Source organism: Hemitrygon akajei, chromosome 11, assembly GCF_048418815.1.
Source record: "Hemitrygon akajei chromosome 11, sHemAka1.3, whole genome shotgun sequence".
In the NCBI taxonomy this organism is placed as follows: Eukaryota; Metazoa; Chordata; class Chondrichthyes; order Myliobatiformes; family Dasyatidae; genus Hemitrygon; species Hemitrygon akajei.
In genome coordinates this window covers 148,075,520-148,093,612 of record NC_133134.1, presented here as the reverse complement: position 1 = coordinate 148,093,612, position 18,093 = coordinate 148,075,520, and the positions used below count along the sequence as shown (strand labels likewise).

General features: G+C 36.7%; 1 protein-coding gene across 5 annotated transcripts in view; it reads right to left on the bottom strand.

The window, feature by feature from the left end:
* Positions 1–18,093, bottom strand: part of nol4lb (nucleolar protein 4-like b) — a 340,315-nt gene that overhangs the window by 260,435 nt on the left and 61,787 nt on the right. For 3 of the 5 annotated variants that reach the window (XM_073061905.1, XM_073061907.1, XM_073061908.1), the window contains 2 exons: positions 11,241–11,352; positions 11,024–11,154 (listed from right to left, as the gene is read on the bottom strand). In XM_073061905.1, the coding sequence (XP_072918006.1) occupies positions 11,024–11,154; positions 11,241–11,352 (243 nt within the window). The remainder of the gene's footprint in view (positions 1–11,023; positions 11,155–11,240; positions 11,353–18,093) is intronic. The other 2 variants (XM_073061906.1, XM_073061909.1) reach the window with 1 other exon arrangement.

The window sequence follows — 18,093 nt, the reverse complement described above, 5'->3', positions numbered from 1 at the left end:
TCTAAAACAAGATCTAAATATGTACATAGAACATAGAATTGTACAGCACATTACAGGCCCTTCGGCCCACAATGTTGTCCTCCTTAAATTCCTCCATGTAAAGTAATGGTATCTCTGCTATCACTTCCCTAGATTCTCTTAAAATGGATATTTATAACAAGTCATTATTTAAAAGTTTCTAAAATACAATGATTACTTCATTGACATAAACACTAAATACTTTGCATTAAAAGACTCAGCACCATAGTCTCAATCTGAATACACTATAGAATTTCTTTCACAAAATATACATGCTGGTAGCTAAGAAAATGTTTGTTTTAAAAACTAACAGAAAAATCAGACAATTACAAATTCTTAGTGAAATCACAGGTGGTAAAGAAAGAAGAAAACTTTAGCCTGAAGATTTTCTGCTGCCCTATATTGTCTGAAAGCATAATTAAAACAGTAGCTATATTCAAATATGCACTATAACCTCCTTCCCACAATGTTATTCATATTAGTCAAAACTTTTATGATACTTTTCCAAGATAAATACATTATCTAGCCAACATTTCTTTGGAAGATAAACCAGGGGAAACATGCAAACATGAAACTACATCCAACTCCCCACCTCCCAACATCTTGTCTTCTCATTCTTTTAATTAAAATGTCCTGTGACCTACTGGATGAAACTTTTACAAAGGCCTTTTACAAAGTTCAGAAATGTTTCCTGTCCGTCAATTTCATCATTCCATACTTCTTCCAATGACTTCCAGTATATAAGCTATCTTCTATTAAGAAACTCCTACCAACAATTTCTACTTTGGAAGATGCAACGGATAGAAAAATTGTGAAAAGTGAATAATCAAATATCAATGAGCTCATTGTACTATTGTTGTTAAAGTTACTCATAATTTTATGCAGTCACATCATTCATTGAATTATTGTAATAAAAATAATACATTGTACTGATGGGCCTGGCACATACACACAGAGTACATTATACTGAAAGCTACAAAAAATCCCTTCAGAATTTATCCACAGTACTGAATTTCTATGACAAAATACATTATATATTAGTTACCACAGATATGCTTCAATAACTTCATTACATATTTGTAAGCAGTAAACTATTTACTTCACATCCACATGTACACATCCCAATTTGCTAGAAATCATTAACAACATTTTTGTCCATTTACAGCTAACGGTCACATTCTTTATTGCAAGATTGCCAAAGAAAACCCCTCCACTATTTGCTTGGCAGATTGCCATTCCAAAATTATTGTAGTTAACTCTTTCGTTACAATTCAGTCCAATGCTTGGTATACAATTCCCATCCAGCATAAAATAAATCCTTGAAATCATTAAGATTTTATGAATTATTTAGTTTAATGACATTCTGTAGCTATTTTCATAAGCCAATTTTGACATACAATTCAAATAAGAATGCAGCACATTATCAACCAACAATTCTGACTTCTTGATTTACTGCTTTCCACAATCATCCCCCCTCAGCATTCCCACCAGCTTCCACGTCCTGATTTTTCATATCCTTCACCTCATGTCACAGGAAAAAGCAGATGGCCTGCTTCAAGCTTCCTCTATGCTAATCTTCAATAAGCTAATAGGAGATGCACATGAACATGCTCTGAAAATGACTCTTCATTTGATAATTCCCTATGCTCTACAGCAAAGCACATGGGCTTTCTTAAATACCGTTTTTTAAAACTAATATGAAATAGATCAGGAATTCTGCGCAAAGGGAGAATTAAAGCTACATACTACACTTTATATTAGCATGTATTGTTGCTCCATGTAACTATAAAACCAAACCATACTTCTGTGAAAAACATCTAAATTTGGCCCTGAGGTACATCATCCTAGGGGACTAAAAATTTTCATAATTTATGCAACAACAGTCAAAAGACAAAATTACTCCATTCCCATTGTTTCAATTTGTCACGGTCAGATTGTAGGTTAAAGGTCCATGCTGGAATTTAAGTACATAACTGACACTGAATTTCAGCACACGGCAAAGAATGCACTTCCCAAAGTTGTCTTCGTTGTAGGAATTGATCACCTGCAATATGTGCATCTGTTCAGGTGGGCATGATAAGCCCAACAGCAATCCTAGAAGAAAAGCCTACTGTTCTTCTCATCTCCTAGCTGAAAATCCCCATTACACCAACATGATTTAAAAGAGTAAAATCACAATTACTTCAATTTTGTTCCATCTGTCGCATTTGACATATCAAGTGGTTTATGACTTGGTTGTCATGCACTTTGAAATGTCCTAAGAACAGCAGTATACACTGGAAGTTTTCTCTTGATTAACTCCAGTAAAACGTCCTTCGTGCTATCGCTAAGTAATCATTCATTTTACAATAAGCAGTTAATCTACCATACTGCAATTACACACAAGTTCACTGTTGAGCAAAAGTCCTTACTACAGGCAATGCAGGCATAAATTACAGAAGAACATTTACAGTGGTATACAAGATGTACATATAAAGTAAGAACTTTACATGATAAGCCACCCACTAGTTATCTGAGTGAAATTTATTTTCCCTGATGTAAATAAAGATGTGGACAAAAAGAAACACAAGTTCTTTCAGTTACAATGAAAAACAGACACTGACTGATTAATGATAAACAGTCGATGACAAGTCCACATTGATAAAGTGCATCAACAGTTAAGCTTATTCACAGAGACAGAGAGTAACGCGATCAAGATTACCTTTCTGATACTTAACCTGTAACTAAATAGAGGTCTTTTACTTTCTTTTCTAATCTAGTTTTAAAACCCAAACTTTATTTCACCTAACCTTTGAGCAGCATCAAGTAGTGTCTTTCCTGTTCAGTCTCAATCCAATAATGTCTTGCATTAGTGCTCTTGACCTTTCGCATTGATTCAATAATAAATTAAACTAAATTTCCCTTGATAAGACAGAAAATAAAATTATGAAATAATATGAAAGATTGAATTCCATAGCTAAATTATGAAACAATAAAGACAAGCTTACAATTATTATCAAGCTTTTGACTAACAACTTACAAAGAACTTTTGATTTCAAAAAGAGCTGTACATCTTTATTTTCATTATGTACATTTATTTGAAACTGAGTGATAATTACAACATTTTCTTTTTTGGAACAAGAATTTTCTTTTTTTTCACCCACAACTAGCCTTTATGACCTTGCCAAGAATATCACAATACAGTAAATAAACTGCAGGTCCAATCCATTTTCAGATGCACCCTATTTTCTGTCTGTAGATCTCATAATATCCTGTATCTAAGAAGACAACTTTAAAAAGCATAGAAAGTTTCAATGATGTAGCCTCAGTGAAACTATGAAGAAACTATTCCATATAGAAAATGTTTTCTAGTTTAATATTGTGATTGTTTTTTAAATAAGAAACGATATTCATATTTTTTCTTATATACATTTTAGCCTACACTGTAAACTAATTTACCCACAACAAAATTCATTATTGATCTATTCTTAAAACTGTCATGAACATCAATAAGATGACCATCCTATACTCTATAATTTATCATTAAAACTTACGTTTGTAACATACACGTACAAATTATAGTATCCTACTTTCTGGTTACTCGCTGAAAAAAAGTTATATACAATATATGAACGTATAATGTCACTCAAACAATACATCTAACAAAATCTTGCGAGAGGCTCAAAATGGAAAATCCAGCACAAAAAAATCAATTTGCAAAAAGAATATTCAATTATGGATTGATGAGGCTGCAGCAGTTTCATCGATTTATACCGTTTCCTTTTCTGTAAACGTGGTGGAATTACTAATGAAAACTAACTTTTTTAAGGATATTTGGGGATAACATCCAATATGTAATCGCGACCCCTGCAAAAACCGGCTTTTACACTGATAGTAATGAAATGCAAAGATGATTAAATATACGCATAGACTTCACTCTGAGTACAACGGATAAGAGAGAAAATGAAAATAAAACGAAATGTTTGTCGCTCTTTTATTCTGTTAATCAAACTACGAAGGGTTTAACTGACAGATCGAAATGAAAGAAAATTCGTATTAAAGACATAATCATAATCACTGGGCAAATAAGCTGCTTCCGAAAGAAAGCAGAGGATACTTTAATAAAAACACAGAGGCTCACATGCAATAATTCCCTTGAAAGAAATCAGGGTTTTTTTTTGTGCTAATCGATCAGACTTCTTCACAAGCTACACTGCAGACAAGAGTGCCATTTAATAAGTAAGCTTTTATTTCGGTCAAGCATGCGCTTCTTAGACAAAATGGATCAGGTCATTGCATTTTAAAGCCAAGTCTAGCCCAGGGCTCCCCCTCCCTCCCTCCCAGCACACTGGCAGATCCAAAGCTGCTCCCACTTACTCCACTTCTCCCAGAAGATCGCCCGGAGCCAGCACTCACCCAATGCGCAGCCGGCTGAGCTCTTGCGGGGAGTCGTTAGGGGTGAACAGCGGCTCCGTGCCGATTCGCGGTGCGAGGGGGAGGGGAAAGAAGGGGAGGGGGTGTTCCCGAACCGAGGGGGATCCTGATGAAGGCTGAAAGGGAAGCCGGCGAGACACAGGAGCCGAGCGAGCAGCGCACCAGCTGACAGATGGGGATGGAGAGGGGCGCTGACGTCACGCACTCCGCCGTACGCCGCGGCTCATTTGGCTGTCAGTGGCTACCGTAGTTGGGAGTCCGCTGCGGTTGTGCCTTCGCTTAGCAACCGAGTGGCGTGCTGATGGGTGGTGGAGGGACTGGGCTTGATGTGTGGGTGGGGAAGTGGGTAGAGTTAGCAAAGTGGTCCAAGCTTTCCTCCTCTCGCTGTCGTGGTAGATTTGCATTCAACTCCCCCCCCCCCACCCCCATTCCAGAACTTAAAAGTCCGGGATAACCTTCAGTATCTTTCAGAAAGGACCTTAAACCGAGTCCTAACGGCTCCAACGAATGCAAAGAAGAAAATCTCAGGGCATTTTTTTAAAGAGTAGGGCAGCGTTATCTGAGGTGCTGACCAGCTTTTCCCCAAATCCAATTCCAACAGCATCTCCCACACTCGCCAATTCTTCCACCAAGATCAACAGGTGCATAGGAACATCATCATTTGCATCTTCCCCTTCAAACCGTACGCCATCCTCGCTTAGAAAATATAATCGTTCTTTAATTGTTGTCAAGTCTAAATCCTGGAACTCCCTGCCCAGCAACTCTGTGCACGAACTATATAAAAAGGACCACATCTATTCAACAAGGTGAATCAGCACTGCGTTCTTGAAGGCAATTATAGATGGGGAATAAATGTCCACTTTGCCAGTGACATCTGTGCCGTGTAAACTGAAAACATTAACACACAAAATTGACTATGTCACTCTTTGTGTGGAAATTATTCTCATAAAAAGCCTTTAAAGGTCTCAATTTAAGTTTACTGGCTATAAAGGGTTTTGGGATGTCCTTAAAAAATACTTGAACTGCATAACTTCCTGCAAGTGTTATTAGAGCTGTTATTCAGTTTGTGTCTGATCAGAACCAAGTCTTTTCCTACCAGCTAAAAGGCAAAAGTGATAGAAATCTGAAATAAAAACATAAAATGATGGTTCCTCAGATCTACAAGCAGTATTTATGACAAAATAAACATGTTAATATTTCAGATGAATGATTTTTCATCAGAACTGGGAGGGAAGGAAGGAAGTAATAAATAAATAAATAGGAACAGTGGGGAATAAGCATGTTTCAAAGGTTCACAAAAGGGGTAAAAAGGTAGAGAGAGCAAAAGCAATAGCTGTAAATGGATAGAGAACATGAGAAATTACGATGCAAAGGGCAGTGCTACTTGTTGAGAAACAACAAATTGTTAATTGCAAATGACTGTATGAAGATATATATGTTAGGAAATGAAAGAGAACACCTCCTACTTTCCATTCTATAATTTATATCACATGTTTCCTATTTCTCATGGTTCTGTAGAGAAATCATTAACTAAAGCTTTTCTCCAAAGGTGCTGCTGAATCCTTGAGATTTTCATTTTATATTACTTCCAGATAACATTGAACTGATAGTAGCTATTATGCATGTATAGAAGGAGTAAGGTCTGTTAAATTTACTACGTATGTGATTTCTTCAGTATAGTCAAATTTAGCACTTAGATGATTTATTCAGTAGTCAAATTATCACTTATTATTAATGAGCATTGTAATTAAATAACTGAATTAATATATGACTGATTGTCATACCACCTTTAACTTTATAAGAATAAAGTTTAAAGAAAAATTAGGAGCAGAATTATACCAGCTCTTTATTTTAGTTATTTTATTTAGAGGTATGACACAGTAACAGGCCCTTGCTGCCCAATTACATCCATGTGATCAATTAATGTACTAACCTGTACACCTTTGGAATGTGAGAGGAAACAGAAGCACCCAGAGGAAACCCATCTGGTCACGGGGAGAACAAACAGACTCCTTCCAGACAGCGGCAGGGTTGCTGGCACTGTAATAGTGTTGTGTTAACTGCTATGCTATCGTACTGCTCAATGGTTGGATGCTTAAGATTTGTTTAATCTTAAACATGATTTGGTTGGATAATTAAGATGTGTTTAATCCTAAACATGATCTGTATGTGTTGTGTCCACAATAGTAAGTAATCAAGCATGACTGTTTTCAGTAATGTGTTGACCCATCAAATATTGTTCAAACACTACCCCCAACCAAATATTTTTGCAGATAACTTGCACTGGTATGGCATTTAGGACTCATCAGGCTCTTGAACCAGAGGGGGTCATTTCACTCAGCTTCACTTGCCCAAAACTGAACTGTTCCTGCTAACTGGATTCAACTCACCTTCAAGGACTCTTCATCTCTTGGTCTCATTATTTACTCCTCCAAGACCTTGTCGTGGTTTGGAGGCTTATGTAACTCAATGACCTATGCTGGCTGGAGTCAGGGCTTTATGCTTTGGCTTTTGTTAGGCTCACCCATGCCAGACTGGTCAAAGAGTAGAGGACAGAACTAAGACTGGTCCACCAATCCTCAAGTTTCGGGGGTTCAGCTCAGGGATACAACTCTGACTGGTAAAACAAAGTTGCTATGGAAACAGCAATGAAGAATCCTACATCTGAATGTAACTACATTCCTGAGTCTCCACCTGCAACTTGCATGACTGACAGTAGTGAAAACTGAGAGGAAGCTACTGACACAATGAAAGAAGCCCTAAACACACCAGGGATGAAGGACCTTCATTGCTGCCCTAAACACCAGTGGCATAACAGGCATCATTACCTTGGGATTTATTGTTTATTTATTTATTATATTATTTATTTTTTCTCTTTCTTTTTGTATTTGAACAGTTTGTTTTATTTTGCACATTGATTGTTGTCTTTCCTGTTGGGGGTAGTCTTACATTAATTCTATTGAGTTTCTTGTATTTATTATGATTTCCCACAATAAAATGAATCTCAGGGTTGAACATGGTGACATACATTTACTTGGATCATAAATTTACTTCGAACTTTTTGAACTTTTGGAGACTTTGAGTGTGTGATAGAAAAGGAAATAAGTGAGGGATTGGAACTGACAGGAATGCTCTGAGAACTGGGATAGACTTGATAGGACAAATGGCCTCTTCCTATATTATAAGAAAATATGAAATATTCACTATTATGTCCTTGATGCACAACAATGGGTGTGCGAGTTCCCAACACTAGGGAAGGTACAATTTGTAAACAATTAATGCATTCATTTTTTCTGATTTAATATTGGATATGTAAAAAAATTGCAGCTAATGCAGCTCCTCATAGATAGATAGATAGATAGATAGATAGATACTTTATTCATCCCCATGGGGAAATTCAACATTTTTTCCAATGTCCCATACACTTATTGTAGCAAAACTAATTACATACAATACTTAACTCAGTAAAAATATGATATGCATCTAAAATCACCCTCTCAAAAAGCATTAATAATAGCTTTTAAAAAGTTCTTAAGTAGTTTACTTAAATACATTGAGTCCTAACCCCGGCACTTTAACATATCTTACTCCTGGCGGTTGAATTGTAAAGCCGAATGGCATTGGGGAGTATTGATCTCTTCATCCTGTCTGAGGAGCATTGCATCAATAGCAACCTGTCGCTGAAACTGCTTCTCTGTCTCTGGATGGTGCTATGTAGAGGATGTTCAGGGTTTTCCATAATTGACCATAGCCTACTCAGCGCCCTTCGCTCTGCTACCGATGTTATACTCTCCAGTACTTTGCCCACGACAGAGCCCGCCTTCCTTACCAGCTTATTAAGACGTGAGGCATCCCTCTTCTTAATGCTGCCTCCCCAATACGCCACCACAAAGAAGAGGGCGCTCTCCACAACTGACCTATAGAACATCTTCAGCATCTCACTACAAACATTGAATGACGCCAACCTTCTAAGGAAGTACAGTTGACTCTGTGCCTTCCTGCACAAGGCATCTGTGTTGGCAGTCCAGTCTAGCTTCTCGTCTAACTGTACTCCCAGATACTTGTAGGTCTTAATCTGCTCCACACATTCTCCATTAATGATCACTGGCTCCATATGAGGCCTAGATCTCATATCCAGAGTACATTACACCAGCCAATGAACATACAGTACAAGAAGATTCTACACACGTCAAATGAATGTGAATGTACAAGTCTTGAAATAATTCCAAAGTGGCACCTTTGATCCTCCATTGGATACATTAAATGGGTAATTCTATTTCTTGTTAGGTTGTCCTTTTAACAACTGCAAGAATAAGAGGTTGTAAAGGACTCTCTCCTGTTAGCTAATAGTTAAACAAATACTGAAGCAAAATGCCATTATCTGTTATTTTGAACAATGATATATAAGTTGATGGTACCATTAAACAATGGCATTATGGTGAAGTTATCAGCATTTACAATTTCCAGAGTCTAATAATAGGTGTAATATAAAGGTCTGAGCAGATCTTAGGCCACAAAATCCTTTATTGGGAATCCACTTGAGGCAAAGCTTATTGAAACTGAAAATATGAAGAGCTACCCAAGATGGATTCCCGGTTTGCAGTTGCTCTTTTCAGGACCACAGACAGCACTGCCCCCACACTGTGCACCCTAGGTGCTTGACACTTCAGAGGAACTCAAAAGAAATCTGAAGGCTTCAAGATTCATGAGTTACTGCAAGTTCCCTGGATTAATTAAGTATATTTTTAGACATGTCACTGATGTAGCACTGATATCACACAACAATTTCTAGGCAGTTGTCCTCATGGGTTGCAAAATCTGGTGGGATTCATCGCAACTAAACACTTGTAATTTGCTATTGGTGACATGATTACTATCTCCACAACTATCTCCACACTTAGAACTGCTTGCAGACTTTTGTGCCACAAATTAATATATTAAGAGTCCATTTTCAGTGCAGAATCTCTAAAAAGTACCTCTCCAGGGAGGAACTATGTATCTCTTGCACAATTCAAATTGGAAAATTCTTCCTGCATCTCGGTCTTAACCAGGAATTATAAATCCAATATAAAACTGTGCACAGAGAGCAACCTAAAAGGAAAAGAGATGCTTTGCAGAGTAAGAGATATGAGAAATATAAAGAGAAGTAAAACGATCAGTTTATCTGATATTTTCCAACAATAATTCCAAAGTAGAGGCTTCAAGATTGCAAATTTGGAATTTAAGGTCAGGTACTGTACTAGGATATCATGCCATCAATAATTTAATCTGTTAATTTTTAATAATAAATTCTAGTTAGGTAATTATAATCAGATTGAATATGCACAGCACCCTAAATCACAAATCCAACTTTTCACTACTCCACTAAACCAGGTTATCAAAACATTCTCTTTGTGAGCAATTCAGTTATGCAAGATACCCCAAGTTTCTTGCAGTATATAATTTTGCATTAGCAGATCACAAAAAAAATCATTGCCCCATCAGTGACTTAACATATCGTTCTGGTACCATTCAGAAAGTAATTCTCAATTCTTTGAAATTTATTTCTTCCATTTCAGGAGATATCATTACATGTATTTTGTGCTTATTAAAAAATGTCTCTGCACAAAAACAGCAGGTGTACTAATCACTATGACTTCACTAAAACAAGCCAGTTTAAAATATCATAAATTTGCTTAAAATTGCCAGATTGGGAAAAAACATAACAGTTTATCTTCATAAAATCTGCATAACTACAAAATCACAATATTGCAATGTGCAGTATTTCATAATTTCAAATATTTTAATGCAACTATTTTGCCTCAATAATAGTGATGGTAAACATTTCTGTAAACAATTTTTTTCTTCACAAAATGAATTCATTAATTACAAATCTCTAACACCAGAGGGCAAGCTTGTCTCAAAACAGTTACCTGAGCAACCAAAACTGGACTTGACAAAAATACTTTATTAATATGCTATGAAGCATAACTTTATTAGATAATTAAAGTAAGTAGGTTTATCCCTTTAGTCTCTTTTCGATACACTAAATTATTTTCTCCTCCTGTATAGGTATCTTTGTTCACCTTTTCAATGAGTTGCCAGGTTTCTGAAAATACCATTTTTAATAAATTTGAAATTGAAATTTGTATTTTATATACTGGTTATAAAGGCTGTTTTATACATATAAGAGTCCTTTGTGTTACAAATTCATAAAAATTGCAATTTATCAAATAAATTGCATTTCCATTTTTTTAAAAGAACTAGAATGGTCACATTTAGCTACATCAGCAAAGGAGCATTTACAAAGTACCATCAGACTGTGGAAATGAGGTATTTAACTTTTTCACCAAAACAAGCATGAATGAAGAATTCTTGGACTTGTGCTTCCTAACAGAATTGTTCAATCGGAAGTTAATTTATAAGTGTATATGAAGAAACTACAGAATTTCTTGATCATAAAATTTATATCTTCCTGTTGTTATTTATATTTTGTTGAGGGTAACAAAATAACATCAATTTGAATGGGTTGCAGAAATAAGAGTTCTAGCAACTAAATCAGAAAAGTTAAATTTAGCTCAAGCATGAAATATTTATATGTTGTCAAACCTACCAAATCTTGAGGTCCACACATAAACTGGAGTTTCATCTGCTTCAGGTATGTGGCAGTAATGGGCATATTATAATCTATCATCCCAGCCAGTGAAGAAGGTCTTTCGTTTTCTGAAAAATGTATGAGATAAACTGCATCATGATTTATTGTTTCCAAATATCAGGAATAAAATAGCTTCTGCAGTAATTTGCCATATTCAGCAATCTTCAATATTTACCTTTTGAGTCCACACCATTTGGGTTTATGTGCATTCGTTTTTGACATTCAGTGCAGCTCATTAGAAACCTTGTCACTGCTTCTCTTGGCAGGAATGCATATGTTTCAGCTATCTGATTTTGAGAAATGGAGAATATTTTAGTTAGGATGAAACTGCCTTCTGATTTACAAAGGCGTACAATAATACGGGACAAAAAGTAATTTTTTTCATGCTTATTATACATCTGTTACTTCACAACTTGCCCTGCATAACCATTAAGTGTTAATGTTTGTATAAATTGTTGTTGTAATATAATGATTTCACTGGTTGATGGTTGTCACAGAAACCAAGCTCATTCTTGGAATAATCTAAACAGTGTACCATATGATTTGCAGTTAATGTTCAGCAAAAATATACATAAACCAATATCAGAGCTGAAACCAATCTTATTTTTCCATTATTCATTTTTTTCTCATCATCATTGAAAACTTAGTTTGAAAATATAACTTTGTTGTTGATTAATTTCAATTTAATCATTGCTGGCATATGTGAAGAGAAAATGCAGACAATGCAGAGCCAGATGTATTTTGATCTAACCCTCTAATTGGAATTATTGTCCACTCTCCAGGCCCACCTGCACTCACCTGATGGCTTAAATATTGTGGGCCGATTTTGTTAGCCCTCCTCACCCTCAAGTCTCATTGTTGAATAGACTTCAGAGGACCCACCCTGGAAATGACCTGACAGGAGGCAAAGCTGGGATTGGAGCTTAAGGCTCTGCCAAAGATCTTCTCATGTTGCATTTTACTCGAGCAATTTCTATAAAGCCATTAATATTGCGAAGTAGATTTTAAAATGTTGCTACATTCAGATATTAAAAGTCATATAATTAAAGATTAAATTTTTTAAATAACCTTAATCAAACACCACTTAAGTTACAAATCACAAGCAATAAGACATTCCCTAGAGTAAATCCCAGATTTGTGTACTAATGTGCAGTGTTGATTGACCGTACGAAGTCTATGTCAAATGTTTCTTTAAAATAATTTTACATAGTTGAAAGGTATATATAAAACTAAAGTAAATTAAATTAAAGACACTTAAAGAAAAAAATTGGCAGCATGATAGTGTAACGGTTAGTATAATGCTCTTACAGCGCAGCGACACAGGTTCAATTCCTACCACTGCCTGTAAGGAGTTTGCACATTCTCCCCGTAACCATGTAGGTTTCCTCCAGGTGCTCTGGTTTCCTCCCACATTCCAAAGAGTGTACATTCCAAAGTCGTATGGGTTAGTAGGTTACTCGTTCGCATGAGTGTAATTGGGCAGCATGGACTTGTTAGGCTGGAAGGACGTTACTGTGCTGTAAGTCTCTCTAAATAACTTACCTTTCCCATTCCAGGACTAACTTACAAACATAGAATTGAAGAGCGTGATTGACCTGGGCTTCATGACAATGCATATTTGGCAGATCCAGGAAGCATCAGTCACTCATTAAGTCCTATATTTACATTATTCCTGAAATTGCTTCTGTGGGAATGGTTTGCAGTTCCCATTAGAAAAGCTGGGCACAGCCATGAAAGTTCAGTTTATTCTTAAATAACCAACAACCACGAATCAATTATTTTTATATTTAGAAAATGCTACAAATTGAAGTGCTTTTAAAGCACATAAAAATACTTGTCTCTTCGTTGGATTTATAATTGTATTTAATGTCTCTTTAAAACATTTCCGAACAAACTCCAGAATGATTTCTTGATAGTCTTACAAAAAAAAACATTGTTGCTTTTAAGTAATATTCATTTATGCTCTACTAGGCATAAAAAAATGCAATATTCAGTTTACATAAAGGAATATTAGTGCTCACTATTAAACAAATTTAAGTACTTTGAACAAAGTACTGCTTGGCATTTTATGCCAGTTATAGGTAAATTTCAGTAATACCAAATGTTATCTGGAAATTCAGCCTCTATGTGTGAAGTGCATTCGATACTGGAAAGAAATGCGCATTTTGTCATTGGCACTAACTAAACATATGCAGAGTTAACCGCTGTCAGATCGACTTGTCTCCTGACATTGGATTCACTTCAATTCCATGAAGCCAAATGTCAGGAGATGAATACAACTAATACTCTCAAACATTTAACATTTTTAACCATGAGAGATTAACTTCTCACCAACTAAGTCAAATGCAATCTAATTGTGTGTGACAGAAAGAAAATGCATTTTACGTAACTGAGAATCACATATGATCTGTAATAACTGAAGTACTTTTATCATAAAAATGTTCTGTCCCCCTGCTTCCTATTTTCATTTTCAGAAGATGGCATGCCGAATTCTTGGCATAAGGTGTAAAATGTATTCCCAACCCTGCTGTTTTTCTGACAAAATGAGAACTCCCAAAAAGGCCAAACATATTCCATTTGGAGTTGTAAATAAATATCCCCCATTATTGCCAGCACTAATCTGGATCTGTTGGTTAGATGTGTGAGCTTTATTAATTAGAAACTGCAGAAAGTTACTTTAATTAAATGCCTCTCACCTTACATGAAGAGCTTAATTGGTCCTTTTGCAATAGATGTGCAAATCCATTTTTAACATTTCAAAGCAACACAAGATAGATATTGATGACTGTACCACTACTGTTAGTGCATCAAGCAGAGAAAGACAGCCAAAAACCAATAGTGAGAAAAGTGTCCTTGAAGTCTTCAAAGGATTTATTATACATACTTATTTCAGTAATACACTGGATACAATTAAAGATTTTAAATAATTGATCAATTGAATTCTAAATTATCAAGATCGTTAAATAACTGTACACATATTTCTGGATTGTTTGGGAGGACAGGATGTTTCTGTTGTGTGCATGGCTGGTACAGTACTGCTCTGTGTAATAAACAACATCAGTTTTACATGGAAATGTATAAACAGACAAGGTTTCCGGATGAGACACATCTTCAGGACTGGAAAGAAAGGGGGAAGATGCCAGAATAAAATGTTGGGGAAGAGAAAGGAGGATAGCCAGAAGGTGATAGGCAAAGCCAAGTGAGTTGCAAAGATAAGTGGCTGGAGAGGAATAAATCTGATAGGAGAGGAGAGTGGACCATAGGAGAAAGGGAAGGAATAGGGGGCCCAGGAGAGGTGATAGGCAGGTGAGAAGAGGTAAAGGGCCAGAGTAAGGAATAAAAGGGGGGGCGGATTATTTTACCAGAAGGAAAGATCAATATTCATGCTATCAATTTGGAGACCACCCATATGGAATATAAGGTGTTGTTCCTCCATCCTGAGGGTGGCCTCATCTGGGCACAAGAGGAGGCCATGGACTGATATACTGGATCGGGAATGGAAATAGGAATGAAAACTTTTGACGTCAGGAAGTTCTGTTTTGGCGGATGGAGGGGAGTTGTGTGAAGAAGTGGTCCCCCCATTTATGATGGATCTCACCAATGTAGAGTAGGCCATGTCGGGAGCACGTCGGGTGACCCCAGCAGATTCGCAGGTGAAGTGTTGCCTCACCTGGAAGCACTGTTTGCAACTCTGAGTGGAGGTGAGGGAGGGTGAATGGGCAGGTGTAGCATTTGGCTGCTTGCATGGATGGTGTCTACTTTTCCAGTTCTGAAGAAGGGGTCTGGCCTGAAACATCGACTTTATTCATTTTCATAGGTGCCGCCTGAACTGCTGAGTTCCTCCAGCATTTTGTGTGTGTTACATTGGATTTCCAGCATCTGCAGAATCTCTTGTGTTTATCAACTTTATATGCTTTTATTCTTGAAAACTGATTACTTATTTTGAACACAGTAAATCACTGGTGAATAGCATTTGGTTTAAACTGCACTAGTTTGATTAACTCATTGTACAATGATATATAGTATCTATAATATAATTCTGTGAAGTAATATGGTTGAAGGATTTTTATTTGGCAAAATGAAAAAAAAGTGTTTTTCATTCTGTGCACAGGGAAAATAATTCTGCAAGAGATAACTGTAGTGGCAAAATTTTAAGTGTAAAGCAACAGCCAAAATAACATCTACCCAGCACAATCAGGTTCATTTAGCTCTTATTAATAATACAAAGCACTGTGAAATAAATTGCTGTATGGATACATAGAAAGAAAAAAAATAGCTATACATAATCAACACATTGACAGCTACAGCAGTGTTTCTGTTTGGCCTTAGGAATGAAAGATTCATTAGAATTCCAGTATTTTGAAAAATGGTTTATTTGGAGAGCTAGGCCTATCATGATTAGTAATAGTTACAGGTCACAGTACTTCTGGAGTGCTATTTACATGTAGGACATTCAGAGAAACAGCACTTCACTCATATCATTCAATCATTATTTGCAGAACCCCCCCCCCCCCCACCCACCACCACCATCATCATATTCAGCCACACATGTGCCTTGTGGAAAGTGACTTCAAAGAATGTGCTTTTCATTATATTTTTAAAATTAATTAAACAATTAAGATGGATACTTCTAGAAGTGTTCCTTTATCAATTGATGTTTGTTTCAGTGATATTTTGTGTTAAGGTAAAAATTTAAGTATTAAAATCCAAACTTGAATTTCTATTAAACTAAAAATAAATAGCATTACCACATATTTTTCAAAAGGGGAAAGATAAGGTGCCACAGAAATTCACTGATCAGCACAAGCTGATACAGGGAAACTGACTTAGTTGCTTCTGTCATTATGTAAATGAATGTTTTATATAATAGAATAAACTCAACAAATTGATTAGCCACACCATTCTTTTAATAATATCAAAATGAATACAAATGTATGAATGTAGATAAATTGGAAATTTCTTATGCACCAGCAGTTTATGACCAAGATATACAGAACTTCATTCTAATATTCACAGAAAATGCTGGAGGAACTCAGCAGGTCAGGCAGCATCTATGGAAATGAATAAGCAGTCAAAGTTTTCGGGCCGAGACCCTTCATCAAGGACTGGAAAGGAAGGAGGAAGATGCCACAATATGGAAGTAGTGGGGTGGAAAGAGGACAAGCTGGAAGGTGATAGGTGGGAAAGGCAAAGGGCAGGAGTAGAAGGAATCTGATAGGAGAGGAGAGTGGATCTTTGGAGAAAGGGAAGGAGGAGAGGCACAAGGGAGGAGGTTATAGGCAGGTGAGAAGAAGAGATAAGAGGCGAGAGTGGGGAAATGAAGAAGAGGGAAAAGGGAGGGGGAAAATTACCAGAAGTTGGAAAAATTGATGCTCATGTCATTAGGTTGGAGGCTAGATGGAATATAAGGTGTTGCTCTTCCAACCTGAGAGTGACCTCATTATGACAGAAGAGAAGGCCATGGACCGGCATGTCATAACAGGAATGGGGACAGGAATTAAAATGGTTAGCCACTGGGAAATTCAGCTTGTTGTGGATGTAGCAAAGGTGCTTGACGAAGCAGTCCCTGAAACTATGACAGATCTCACCAGTGTAGAGAAGACTGCATTGGGAGCACCGGATAGAGTACACAACCCCAACATATTTGCAGGTGAAGTGTTGCCTCACCTGTACAGATGGTTTTGGGGGCCTGAATGGAGGTGGGGATGGATGAATAGACAAGGGAATCACTGAAGGAACAACCCTGTGGAAAGCAGAGAATGGGGGAGGTAAGGATGTGTTTGAGTAGGATGGTAGGGTCCTGTTGAAGATAGCAGAAGCTGCAGAGAATGATGTGTCGGATGTGAAGGCTCATGGGATGGTAGCTGAGGAAAAGAGGAACTCTGTCCCTGTTAAACCACATTGTCCTCCCACATTATTATTCTGGTATCTTCCTCCTTCTTTCTAGTCCTGATGAAGGGTCTCAGCCCAAAATGTCATCAGTTTATTCATTTCCATAGATGAGGCCTAACCTCCTGAGATTGTCCAACGTTCTATACGTGTTGCTCTGGATTTCCAGAAACTGCAGAATCTCTTGTTCATTCTAATATTATCAAAGTTAAGTCATCAATGATGAAATGAAGTAACCAGATTTCACTTTCTTATTCTATGTTACTCCCAGAATGCACCAATGTTCAATAGGGCCATCAAAAAGGAAAAAAAGCAAAGTTAAAATTCTGAAGTTAATTTCTAATGATAGACATCAGATATGGTGCTGCCTGATTTTCCAGTGTTTTAAGAGACTCAGCTATCTACAGGCTATCTATACAGTTCTAAACCCTATAATGTCATTTTTAAAAAGTAAATAGTAATTTTAAAATTAATATCACAATTATCAAATGAAGGTTCATTGAACATACATCACAGGAACAGGCCCTTCAGCCAATCATGACACCAATTAAACTACAGTAATTCCATTGGCCTGCACATGGTCTATATCCCTCCATTCCCAACCTATTTATGTGCCCCTCCAAATGTTTCTTAAACATTGCTAACTGCAGAAGTTTTTGTAACCTGAAGTCATCATTCATTAGCAGGCCACAAATTTCTGAACTGATAGAAATTAAGAATTTATTAACCTGATGCACAAGAATGTGAGAAAAGTTTACTTCAGTCCATGACAATTCATCATCATCTTGCAGAAGAGATGAACGTGGACAATGTTAAAATTAATTCTGAAAAAAGTTTCACAAGTGCCAATCAGTTTTACTTAATCACTTACCTTCATAACTAAATTTGTAAATTATTACCACCTGCTTTAAAAGGTTGACAATCATACCAGTGTCCAAGAAGACCAGGGAAAGCTGCCTCAAAGACTGTTGCCCAGTTGCAGTCACATCTACTGTGGTAAAGTGATTTGAGATGTTGGTCATGGCCAGAATCAACTCCTGCCTAAACAAGGATCTGGATCTACTTCAATTTGTCTCAAGCCACAATAGGTCTACAGCAGATGCAATGACACTGGGCCTTGGATCACCTGGACAACAGCA